Genomic DNA, 13493 nt, shown 5'->3' on the forward strand with positions numbered 1-13493 from the left:
AGGATGAAGAAAAACCTCTTGAGTGTACTAGCACCTTATGAGGTTTCGGCCAAGGATGAGGAGAGGGAGAGGAGAAGGAAAACCATCAAGCAAGCAAGAAGAAGATAGAATGAATTCTTTTGAATGAAAAATTCATTTAGCCAATCTTAAGTGGTCGGCCACATCAATGAAAAGGGGAGGTTACAAAACCACATTAAATGTCATGAGTTACAACTCTTGGTAACTCTCATGAGGTGGCATTAAATCAAGTCAAACTTGACCATGAGGTGACATCAAGTCAAGTCAAACTTGACCATTTATCTTCTTTCTCAAGTTAAGTCAAACTTGACCTCCTATCTCTCAAGATTAATTTAATGAATCTCTATTCATTAATTTAAATTGACTCAATGAATCAAATCTAAATTAGACTCATTCAACACTTGAATCAAATTGAGTCCAACTCAATTAGTCTAATTTGGATTACACTTAATCCAATTTGGTTCATCACATGAACCTAATCCTTTTGGTCCATCATATGAACCTAATCTCCATCTAATTGCCCTTTATGTGTGACCCTATAGGTTCTTGTAACGTTGATAATGCTTCTAAACTATTTTAGAAACATAAACAATGAGCGGTATCTAGCAACACATTATTACTACCCAAGTTACAAGAATGTTGAGATCCAACATCACCATAGTGACTACTAATTGTGACTCTCACAATATGTGACCATGTCCTTCTATCCATGATATCAAGATTGATCAATTGAGGCATAGACCGTGTCATCCTCTAATCAATCTATGTCTTGAACTCCAAGTAGACTCACTCTAATCAAATGAGCTCAATATCTCATATTGACTCATTTGGGCATGACCATGCACTTAGTGGTCTCACTCTATCAAGAACCATGATATCACTCCCGTCATATAGGAGGGATAGATCTCATCTACATCACTCACATCCCTCCACATAATTTGTTACATACCCAGTAATCACCTTTATAGTCCACCCATTTACGGGTGACGTTTGACGAAGTTAAAGTATGCAACTCCTTATGTAGGGAACCATGGTGACTTCAGGTCCAAGGACTAATAGTCATACTAATAATCACATGAGAAAGTATATGACACTCATATAACGATCCATGATACTTTCTCATGGAGGATCATTCAGTATACATTCTCTAATATATACCCATGTGTCAACTTGATATTTCATATCCATGACTTATGAGATCAAGTCATCGAGTTGACCTACATGCTAGTCTCATCGTATTAACATTGTCCCTGAATGTTAATACTTGACTAAGAATCATTAAGAATAGTGTTCTCTATATCATCTCACTATCGATTCAACCAATCGATTGATATAGATATGAACCTTTTACTCAAGGACGCTATTATACTTGGTTATTGGCACTATTACAAGTAAGTATAATAACCATAAAGAAATGTCTTTAATAATACATAGAAATATGATACAATGAGTCCATACAACAATCATCACATGATTGACTCTAGGACTCTCACTAACAGAAATCTGACTTAATCAAATATCCGGCTGTTTACTCCAGCTCGATACATGATAATTTGTTCATCAGCAGCAGCACTCAGTATGATCTCATTTTGAGCAGGCACGAAATACACATCTCCCTTTGCTATCTTTTGTTCCTCATCTCCAGAAGCCGTATGCATTTTGCCTTCCCCAGCCACAACGAGGAAAATAGATGGCCCTGGTATGGCAGGAAAAACAACAGACTCCTTGGGCTGTAGCAAACAATGATCAACTTCGAACTCATCGAAAGGCGCTGTGTACCGCGTTACATAAGGGTTTAATGGAACCCCACGAATAATATCAGGAAAGCCCTGCATGAAGGGTGGTCATATTGTGCTAAAGTGGTGTATATCAAAACAGGTGAATGAATTTTTCATTGTCTATTAAACATGCAAATGTGCTAAATGCTAAGTCAGAAGTTCACTTACCTGTTTGTATGTCAGCATTGAACAGAGAGTTTGCACATCTATATACTTGGGTGTCAGCCCAGCGCGCACGACATTGTCTGATGCAGCCATACACTCAATGCATTCTCCTGATAGATAAGCATGAGGTTCATTTGGCCCGATATACAGTGCTTCGCCAGGGTTGAGCTTCAAGTAGTTGAAGAAGAATGCTGCTATGACTCCAACATCAGCTTGATACTGCTTTTCTAGTAGTAATACTAGCTGTTCTTTCTCAGTTAGTGTCCTAATCTAATTGCACCAAAAGAACTGTCAGGAAATCTTCAATATTGGGACAAAAATTGTAACTATGCCAGTTGGATCAATCAAAATTTAACAATGAGAAATGTCTCTTGGCAGCAATTATTCATCCCTGCTATCACAAGTGTATTGATTTGCTTGTCACATACTTCAGTTCTTTTAAGGGGAAATATGTTTCTGCTTGTAGAAGGCCAAAATTTCCACTAACATTTTCAAGAGTATTCTCCAAGACAGCTAAAATATGTTTAGCAAGGAATGCAGAAAAATCAGGTACCGGTATCAGAAGATGGTTATGTGAGATGCAAGCTAAGGCAACAGCAACCCATATGACAAAAGGATGGTCAGTTAAGCCCAGAATGACCATCAAGTACCTCACATTTCAGTTTCGAAGTATCTTACATCGAGTTACCAAAGAGAGACGAATAAAACAGACACTAGTTCATCAAGCAGCCTCGGTATAAGATAGCAAGGATTAGTGCTTGTTCATATGCAGATTTATATCAACAAAGCAATTACCAAAGTAAAGACTCCTTGACTATGAAAGTCAGAAGTTAGAGAAAGATAGTGCAAAGAATCTTACCTTATTTTCAACATCTAGACGGCCTTTCAATTTAGAGACCAGATTTGCAACTGCCTCCTTACTTGTGGACATAAGCTTAGTGAAGATGGACTTTAAAAGAACCATTGTGTTCAAATCTCCATCTAGGCTTTCAGCACTAATGATTTCGCTTGCCTCTTCATTGCCAACCAGTTCTGTGATTTCAGGTACACAAGTAAGAACATTCTTGAGCTCCTGCAACCATAAGTTGATCATGAAAATACTCACTACAATGTGCATAGAGAATCTAAATTATACGCATAAACTAGCATAGTGCAGCAATTAAATTTGGGAAAGAAAAATATGTAAGAGAGTTATGCCTTACACTATGCCCATCCTCAAAAAAAATGTAAGAGAGTTATGCCTAATGTTTGGGACAATTTTGATCCTTAATAAACATTTTCTCTCATCTATGCTCTGCCCATAAGGTTGCTGAATATGGACAAGCAATCTAGTGTTGTCTAAAGTGATATCAAAGTAAAACAATTCTCAATAGTTGCTTGCAATAGTGTCGGCCCGCTAGTTTTTTATTCTTGAATCCTTGTGCATCGTCTAAACCTCATCCTTCTATTACATCATATCATGATGTCGAAACCAAAAACAAAGAAGAGGCACCGACAAAAACAAACATCCTCTGCCACTTCCTAGGCATCTACAACAAGCAACAACTTGTGTCTTTGTTATAACAACAAATGCACACAATGTATCAATCAGGAAATTCCATTTCCTTTACCATTTACATTTAGATGCACAAACCCCCACTGACCAACAATCCTGTGTGTGCATTGCACAAGTTCCTATCTCTTGATTTAGATCACCACTAAACCCTTTACCATAACACTATGTGGCTCTTTGTGCAAATTCCACAAGTGCAATCTGAAACTCCCTCCCCACCTCTCTAAAATAGAGAAATAGAGACAGAAGGGAAATCTATCCTCTCCTCTCTTGAAGGGGCACTAGCACTAGCACAGGGTGTCAATAATAAAGCTTGAAAACAAAGAAGATCTTAAAAAAAATGTGTTGTATTTCATCCATATACTAGATAATGCATGGAAGCACATTTGATTATTAATAAAAATTCCCATGGTCCTCCCCTCTCTTGTCATGATATTGCTGACTAGGACACAATCCTATGTTGCATCAATAACTTGCTCATAAGTTTGGTAATTTTAGCATGAGCAACCAAGTGGTCCAAGCACTCTGATTAAAGTTAGTTAAAGCAACATAAAGAAAAAGTAGGAAACCTACTAAAGGTAGATGCAAGTAATTGCCACGGAGGCTATGCTAATTAAAAGTTGAAATAAACCTACACAAGGCAATGAAGTTCAGGTGTCGATGTAGCTATCAAGCCTAGCACAAAAAGGTAACACTGCTCATAAAACTACTAGAAAAACAATAGGAGTGATTGATGAGTCTGAAACTAACAAAAAAGGAGGGGAAAAAGTAGTTGATATGATCCTGAACCCATTCAGCACTGATAAGTATGTTAACTGAATCAATTCAGTCATACATCATCGAATTAATTAACTAGAATTGGCCAAGCTAATTACCTGAACAAACCATGTAATTGAATTTACCAAGGACAAAAGAAAAAAGCCTAACAGCAGACGGATGGCATCTGATATCATGGCACACCAAAACAATGAATATGCAGCAATCACTTTGTACCTTTTGCTACTACCAAGAATCATCGTTGATAAAAGATTCAGAAAGAAAGGGATGAAATTAGAGAGAAGTATGTGACTGAAACGGACAAAAACCTCTGATCAAAAGCATACTGACGTGTTGAATTACAAGAAGGGAACGACTAATGCACCTCAACGCCGACGAAACCACACAACGCTTTGAACTCGGTCAGAGCAATCGCCATTTCTGGTTTGTGGTTAGGATCCTTGTACACGTTCGGCCGCATCTCATGCAGCATCCTCGCTAACTCCTTATCGGGATGAGCCTGAATCGACAACGCTTTCGCCACTGATAGGACCTACCACCGATCACGCGCAACAAAAAGAACTATCAGATCAAAAACCCAACATCGAACAGATTGTGGAGAGGCGAAAAGACTAAATGATGATAGCTTTAGCAATATATTACTGCAAAGAATGTCATAATCAAAGGACGATCTGAAGGAAAAGGGGATTAGCTTTAAAAGGAAACCTTGAACAAGAAAGGAAGGTCCCTCCCCCACTTCGCCTCCACCTTCTCTCCCAGAACCCCAGGGTTCATCGCAATCCACTTCTTCAGCGTCACCGCCTCCGTCCCCAATCCGTCCGCCTCCACGAAGGACGGCCCGGACTCGTGCGTGCCGATCCAGAATTCCGCATAAGGCCGGCCCAAGTCGACTTCCGCCCCGGAGTTGCGCTCGAACAGCCGCGCGACCGTGGATTCCCCACCGGAGCGGCCCCAATCGTAGTTCTGGACCGCGCACCGCAGCCGCAGTGGCCCCGACGCCGCCTCCGTCCCCTTCCCCATTCGCAGACGAGCTCTAGGAATCGAAACCACTCGCAAAGCGGAGAAAACGAGCAAATCTGAAGCCTGCCATTAGCCAACGCCGCAGAGGTTCTTAAAGCCCAGAGAAGAGAAGAGGGGAAGTAAGCATTCACGTGACGGGATCGCGAAACAGAACTTATCGGCTCGGCGGCTGAAGCCGCCACGTCGAGCCCTACAGCGCACGATACTTTGGTCTGATCTCATTGTCGGCTCGGCGTAAAAGGCTCATAACGGAACGGGATTTGTCGTGAAGAGATGCTACTTCGTTTTAAACGAAGGCAACGGGATTTATCGCCCGTCGAATTATTCAGAAACTACGTGCGGCGGTGGAAATTGGACTCCTCTTGTGCGGATATTTAATTATTTATGACAAGGATATAATTTTTTTAAATATTAGTTTTAAAAATTTTCAATAATTGTGCGTTGTCGCTTTTGCTCTAAAAATGGTGACGAGTACGAATACACGTCAGACGGTTGCATGCTTAGCGATATGAAATTCGAATTGTACTAATTTTATAAAGAAAAGAAAAGCTGATAACAAATTGCTATACAAGTCTCGTTTTTTTGTTCCCATAATTACGAACTCCATTTTGTTTTGCTTTTTTATCGCACTAGAAATTCTTAATTACATTTATTGAAATTTCTCTTAGAGAATAAATAAAGACAATTCCAGTCCGCACGCAAATTGAGGTGGGGAATCATGCATTATTAATGCATGGATCGAAGCATGAAGAAGCCGAGCCACGCAACGCAAAGGGATGCTGATGCGCCGAGTTAGTTGGTGCCAATGGGCGTTCATTTGATGCGTGTCCAAGCATAATAACTAAACAAAAGGACTGGAAGAGAAGAGGAGCTACTGAGCAGGTGGTACTGTTGTCTGGTGAGAGAGGATCAAATCAACACCAAATGGTCGTGAAGAATAAGTTCTGCGTACTAACGAGACTGACACCGTGTGATTGTGAAGAAGCATGCAAAAGAGAACTAATACGGATGTCATAGATGCCGTGATTTTCTTTGGAATAAAGACCGAGAGTCAAACGAAGTTCAAATTTCAGATTAATTTGGCAAGATAAGTCAATATGAATTTGGAAGAAACGATCTCATCAAAGTGAGATAGCAGGCACCTCCGGCTTGAGTTGTACTTCGGACTCAACATGGGCTCAATCCTGAACCTCACTTGGGCCTCTAAAGCAATGTCATCCGGCCCCAAAGCCTCATCTCGCTTGGTCATCTCGATTTCGTCCATCTCAATCTCGATCGTCTCGTTCTCGCTCGTCTCAATCTTGGCCTTCTTCTCTCAACCCTTCCAATCTCGGCCGTCTTGTTTCAACCATCCTGATTTCGTCTGTCTTAGTCTCGACCATTTCGATCTCAACCATCTTATCTCAATCGTCTCAGTTTGACTGTCTCGATCTCAACCATCTCGTCTCGATTGCCACCCTCCATCTTACACAAAAACTATCTTCCAAATGTGCGATACTTGCAAAAGGGTCAAGATGGTGACAAGATTATCAAACCTAGTCCCTTAGATACCCTCGTACCTGCTATAAAACCAAAAGAAAAGAATAATTAGTGACTGTCGCGCCGCAGGACGGTTACGAGACTGACAGACTTGGTCCTCAGATACCTCATATCGGGATCTCAAGTCGCCAATCGTCAGAGCCGGTCTCTTTGAGCCCCGACCAGTGATCTCTCTCAAATCGACGAGAATAAATATTCTTCGTGAGTATATAAACCCTTTGTAAAGTATGAACAAGGAGCTCTCTCTCGGTAATTTCAGCAACTTAATATACTTGTCTTCTTCTTTTGCACTTTTATTTTTTTTCCACAAAATACTAATTTGAGCGTTGGAATGACATGCCAAAACTCTCCGACATCTTTCTCACTTCTTTGAATTGTATTTCAGATTCTCATCATCTTTTCCTTTGAGCTCCGCCAGAAAAGCATACATGTCGGATCATTCGTTGACTAATGACTTGATCATCTACAAGGACCAACATTATATCTATATATTAAAGGGGCTACTACACTGCATGGGCTGGGCCTGGACTAACACTTCACGTGCAAAAGCAGACTGCAGTGAGTTCATCAAGATAACGCAGCTTCTAAAATGAAATTTAGAGATCTATATAGTATTTAGAACGGTTGTCTGCAGATGAATAGTAGCCACGATAAATTTTAGGCCATGCATCGTCAAGCATAACCGGCCGTGCCAATGGTAGAATTTGCCTTGTTCATGCTCTGAAAAGCCTGACTTCCAGCCCTTGAGATGGAGATGTGGTAGTAACATTGAATACCATACATGAATGAATCAGACATTTGCGAAGCAGATGGCAATGCCAGAATCATTGGCAAAGACTTCAGAATGATATTTGTTGGCCTGGTCAGTTACGGTTTAAGTCATGTAACTAAGTCAATGGGCAATTGACTCGTTGATCCAATTACGGATCCGATCTAGACATGCAGATAAACTGTTTGTCAGAATGCTCAGCTCAAATGTGAAAAAACGAGATTCTCCCGCAGACCAAGGTCGATCAATCCGACTGCTTTCCACGAGGCACATGCCATTAGATCCGTTTCAAGATGAAATTACAAGATTATTGCTTCAGTTTGACTCTCTGTCTTGTGGTCCACCTAAAAGTTCTCTGTTTTCCATTCCATGCATGCGCATGCATTTTTTATAGCAAAGTGGCACAAGCTTCACATTTGATGAAATACTGAAACATAGATTAAAGTACTTCACTAATTCTACTTTTCTATTATTCCCAGTCTCACTCTGTTTTATTTCACTGTATTTATTCAATGCAAGATAATCCTTGCTAGCCCAAATGGCCTAATGTTAAAAAAAAAAAAGATTAAAAACATTTTGATAATGCTGCCAAACTCCCCGACATAATCCAGATTTTCCAATGAATTATCCATCACAAGCCTCAGAGCTTGCTGTCCTGGTCCACTCTTGAATATAATAGAGACAGCAGTGGTCTTTCCCTGCACCACCACTCTAAAATCAATGCCTTGATCAGTGCGACTGCCTGCGAGGAGAAGTGTGAGATCTGTTGAGATGCAAAATATGTGATAGTTTCTTTTCTTTCTGTAAAAAAAAGTATTTATTTTTCCTAAAAACAAACATATTCTTAAAAAAATAATAGCACCGTTCTCTAAGAGAGGGACTTAGATAAGAGAGGAAGAAAGGAAAAGACGGAAAAGTAAATATTCATGTACTATTTAGGAGGATGAAAAATTAAATATATAAAATTATAAAATTATTTTTATTTTAAAAAATAATATATATAGGAAAGATTAAAAAATTATAAAATTCTATTAGTATTGTATATAGAAATTGAGATATATAAAATTATTTTTTAAAATAGTATATGAATAAGAAATTATAAAATTATATTAGTGTTGTATGTAGAAATTAAGAGATAGAAAATGCTGAAATAGACGGATAAATCTATATCTTTGGAAAAAGAGAAGAAAAAGAATATTATGATTATTTATCTTTATCTTGTATTTGAAAAAATTTATGATGATAGTCGATATCGTAAATATGAGCAATTGAATACTGAACGATGACGACGCGTGTTGTATGAAGGAATCATGATACTATTAATATTTTAAAATAAAAATAAAAATAAAATAAAATATTTTTAAAAATTTTAAATTAAAATGTAAGAAATAAAATTTATCTTTTTCATCTTTTCTTTTCCCTCTTTTGATTCACTTCTAAATAATAATTAAATTTCTTTGCTGTTTTTTTTTAATCCTTTCCTCCCCTTCGTTTTTACCGCTGCAAAACGGGACGTTATCGGTGCCACCACTCTCCATTAATACACTTCATTACTGATCATAGTTGTCTGTTCTCTCGGACACGGCGCGACGATAAGGTCCAGCGATATCTCCCGCGCATCGATGATTTGGATCGGTAAAGAATTCATTATCATATTCGAATTACTATGACAGTTGACCTATTAGATCACTACATCATTCACGTTTCTGAATTTATTCGATATGAATTTAAAAAAATTATTCATTTCCCGGGCTAATTAGGTCGTAAGATAAAAAAAAAAAATTGTCTGCCCTTGTCAGGAAAAATTAACCCCAGAGATTTTACGAACAGAAATTCAAGATTTGTAAGACGCACGCTTTGTCTCCTCAACCCTCGTGACTGGCCATCGTCTAGCGATGAGGATGCGTGGGTCAAGGGAATGATAAGATCACGATCTCCACGAGCCCCACCAAATTTCCCGGAACCATGGGCATGGCCTGGCCCTACGACCCATCAAAACCAGATCCATTCTCTCGACCAAAGGAACAGGTGTCCCACTCACTTCCTTATTTGTTCTTCATAGATGAATAAATCTACATTTTTTTATTTATCTATACGAATTTCAGGATTTATTACTGTTATTTTCCAAACCAGATCCAATCGAGTTAATCCTCGTGCCGAATTTTAAAACCCGACAAAAATGCAACGCTGCCAGTCTCTTCTCTCCCACTGCCATTTTTCTCCATCTGGGTCCGTGAGCAGAGACGCAGTCACATGCACTGACTGACGGGCACACTGACTCAAGCCTCTGACCACCTTCTGCACCCTGTTCCCAGATCCTCCTCTACATCAATCTATCAATCCATCTATTAAAGTCTCCTTTGATGCCTGAAGGGAGGAATGAAAAAGATGTTCTTCTCCTCCGTTGATCTTCTTCCTTTTCTCCTTGTTCTATGCAGTGCCGCAGCAGCAGCTGCTTCAGCTCCAAATGTAGGCTTTGGCTACAAGCTGGTGTCGTTGGAGGAGTGCACCAATGGCGGGGGGCTGATAGGGTTCCTCCAAGTCAAGCACAGCACCTCCACCTATGGCCCTGATGTGCCTCGTCTCAGGCTTTTTGTCAAGTAAAGCCTTTGATCTCTTTGCTTTGTTGACTGTGTTTTTTTTTTGTGTGTGTGAATTGTTTATGATGCTTGTTATTTAGGCACGAGAGCCATGATCGGTTGAGAGTTCACATCACCGACGCCGACCAACAGCGATGGGAAGTCCCCTACGACCTGCTCCCGCGGGAGGCTCCCCCTCCGCTGCGCTCGAAGCCGTCCACCGTCCCCTTCACCGCCGGCGAGTACGCCGGCGATCAGCTCCTCTTCGCCTTCACCGCCGATCCCTTCTCCTTCGCCGTGAGGCGCAAGTCCACCGGGCGCACGCTGTTCGACTCCAGCGCCGGCGCGCTGGTCTTCAAGGACCAGTACCTGGAGGTCTCCACCCGCCTGCCGGCGGACGCGGCCCTGTACGGGCTGGGCGAGAACACGCAGCCCGGCGGCATCCGCCTCCGCCCCGGCGATCCCTACACGATCTACACCACCGACATATCGGCCATCAATCTCAACACCGACCTCTACGGCGCGCACCCCATGTACATGGACTTGAGGAAGGAAGGCGGGCGCGGCGCGGAGGCGCACGCGGTGCTGCTGCTTAACAGCAATGCCATGGATGTCTTTTATCGAGGGAGCTCGCTCACCTACAAGGTCATCGGCGGCGTGCTCGATTTCTACTTCTTCGCCGGCCCGACGCCGCTCGCCATCGTCGACCAGTACACAGCTCTCGTCGGACGCCCTGCTCCCATGCCCTACTGGGCTCTAGGTAGTTGAGCTTTTCGTAATCGTCGATTTCGGGTTGGAATCCTCTGCTTAGTCTCCAAGGCCTTTTTCCTCCTCTGTTTTTTCTAGGGTTTCACCAATGCCGCTGGGGTTACCAGAATCTTTCGGTGGTGGAAGGCGTCGTCGAGGGCTACAAGAAGGCTCAGATTCCGCTAGATGTGATATGGAACGACGACGATCACATGGACGCCGCCAAGGACTTCACCCTCGACCCCGTCAACTACCCGCGCCCGAAGCTCCTCGACTTCCTCAACAAAGTCCACTCCGCCGGCATGAAGTACGTCGTCCTCATCGACCCCGGCATCGCCATCAACTCCACCTACGGCGTGTTCCAGCGCGGCATGGCCAAGGATGTCTTCATCAAGTACAAAGGCAAACCCTATCTGGCCCAGGTGTGGCCCGGCCCCGTCTACTTCCCCGACTTCCTCAACCCCGCCGGCGTCGCCTGGTGGATCGACGAGATCTCCCGGTTCCGCGACCTCGTCCCGGTTGATGGCCTCTGGATCGACATGAACGAGGCCTCCAACTTCTGCAGCGGCGAGTGCCATATCCCCACCAACCACTCGTGTCCGATTCCCGGCTCCACCACGCCGTGGGTTTGCTGCTTGGATTGCAAGAACATCACGAACACAAAGTGGGACGATCCCCCCTACAAAATCAACGCCTCCGGGGCTGCTGCTCCTTTGGGGTTCAAGACCATCGCCACCGGCGCGACGCACTACAAAGGCATCCTCGAGTACAACGCGCACAGCCTCTACGGCTTCTCGCAAGCGATCGCCACCCACAAGGCTCTCCAGGGGCTGCAGGGGAAGCGGCCCTTCATCCTCACCCGGTCGACCTTCGTCGGCTCGGGGGCGTTCGCCGCCCACTGGACTGGCGACAACAAGGGGACGTGGGAGGACCTGCGCTACTCCATTTCAACCATGTTGAACTTTGGGCTGTTCGGAATGCCGATGGTCGGCTCCGACATCTGCGGTTTCTACCCTGCGCCGACGGAGGAGCTCTGCAATCGCTGGATCGAGCTTGGTGCGTTCTACCCTTTCTCGAGAGACCACGCCAACTTCGCCTCGCCGAGGCAGGAGCTGTACCAGTGGGAGACCGTGGCGGAGTCCGCGAGGAACGCCTTGGGCATGAGGTACAAATTGCTCCCGTACCTGTACACGTTGAACTACGAAGCGCACACCACCGGCGCTCCCATGGCGCGACCGCTCTTCTTCTCCTTCCCAGACTTCACCGCCAGCTACGGCCTCAGCACCCAATTCCTGCTCGGGCGCAGCGTCCTGGTTTCTCCTGTCCTCGAGCAGGGCGCGACCTCCGTCGACGCGGTCTTCCCGCCGGGATCCTGGTACAACCTGTTCGACACGACCAAGGCGGTGGTCTCCCAACCCGACCACTATACCACAACCCTTCCTGCCGGCCTCCACGAGGTCAACGTGCACGTGTACGAGGGCACCATCCTGCCGATGCAGAGAGGCGGCAAGGTGTCGAAGGAGGCCAGGTCCACGCCGTTCACACTAGTCGTCACCTTCCCCTTGAACGCCGCGGCGGGGGACGCCAAAGGCGCTGTGTACGTGGACGACGACGAGCGGCCGGAGATGAGCTTGGTGGACGGGCAGGCAACGTACGTGACCTTCTACGCCTCCGTTCGCGGGAAGACGGTGACAGTATGGTCGGAAGTCAAAGAAGGAACCTTCAGCACGGAGAAGGCACTGTTGATCGAAAAGGTGAGCGTGCTGGGTCTACAGGGCAGTGCGCATGGGCTTGCAGTCGAGGTGGAGGGGCGGCCATCGGCGAGCGCTTCCAGCGCGTGGCTCGGCGAGGTGCGTCCTCTGCGCCAGGAGGAAGAGGGCGGCGCGAGCGGTTGCCTGAGGACGAGCATGACGGTGGACGTGGGAGGCCTGGCGCTGCCTCTGGGGAAGAACTTCTCCATGACATGGGAGATGGGGATCAAGCATTAATCAAACGACCAATTCGATTCGAAGAACAAATTCGATAACGGTGAAACGATGATCGTAGTTTTTTCTTCGTGAGTTGATTTGAGCGAAGCTTTGGACTGGCCAAGAAGAACAATTCAGAATCGTCCTAAGAACTGATTTACTTACTAGAGTATTGATATTTTGCGCGACCCATGTTGCGTGATCCCGTGCACGACACAGCCGACTTTCATTGCTTTCAGTCGCCCTCGCCGTGCCATCCGGTCACTGCCGGATGCCGGATCGGGTCGGATGGACGTGCCACAGGTCGGTGCATCGGTCGGCATCGGATTCCGACCGGATTATGGTTGGAATCTGACGTAATTTGGTCGGAACGCAGCTGGCAATGACACGCGACGTTTCCGGCCAAATCGCAATCGGATTCCGGTCAAATCGCCGTCGAAAATCGGTCGGGGAAGGATCGGCGTGCGACGGTGGTCCTTCCTCGGTTGGTCTTCGGCTGTGATTTGGCCGGAATCCCATCGCGATTTGATCAGAAATATCGTGTGCCACTGTCGGTCGTGTTCAGGTCAAATTGCGTTGAAT

At 44.5% G+C, this 13493-nt stretch overlaps 2 protein-coding genes across 2 annotated transcripts; one reads left to right on the forward strand and one right to left on the reverse strand.

Annotated features, from left to right (window-relative positions):
* Window positions 1-1417: 1417 nt before the first annotated feature.
* On the reverse strand, window positions 1418-5371 carry LOC141831843 (mannose-6-phosphate isomerase 2-like). The gene is made up of 5 exons (XM_074719249.1): window positions 4996-5371; window positions 4655-4822; window positions 2821-3033; window positions 1965-2231; window positions 1418-1847 (listed from the first exon to the last, which is right to left on the reverse strand). The coding sequence occupies exons 1-5, from the start codon at window positions 5308-5310 to the stop codon at window positions 1527-1529; spliced, it is 1284 nt and encodes a 427-aa protein (XP_074575350.1). The 5' UTR covers window positions 5311-5371; the 3' UTR covers window positions 1418-1526.
* Window positions 5372-9997: 4626 nt separating this feature from the next.
* LOC141831585 (alpha-xylosidase 1) lies at window positions 9998-13075 on the forward strand. The gene is made up of 3 exons (XM_074718975.1): window positions 9998-10218; window positions 10299-10957; window positions 11044-13075. Exons 1-3 carry the CDS (start codon window positions 9998-10000, stop codon window positions 12930-12932), a joined length of 2769 nt encoding a protein of 922 aa, XP_074575076.1. The 3' UTR covers window positions 12933-13075.
* The last annotated feature ends 418 nt before the right edge of the window (window positions 13076-13493 follow it).

Source organism: Curcuma longa, chromosome 7 (genome assembly GCF_044706935.1).
Source record: "Curcuma longa cultivar G26 ecotype Majalengka, Jawa Barat chromosome 7, ITB_CL_G26_1.1, whole genome shotgun sequence".
Classification (NCBI taxonomy): Eukaryota; Viridiplantae; Streptophyta; class Magnoliopsida; order Zingiberales; family Zingiberaceae; genus Curcuma; species Curcuma longa.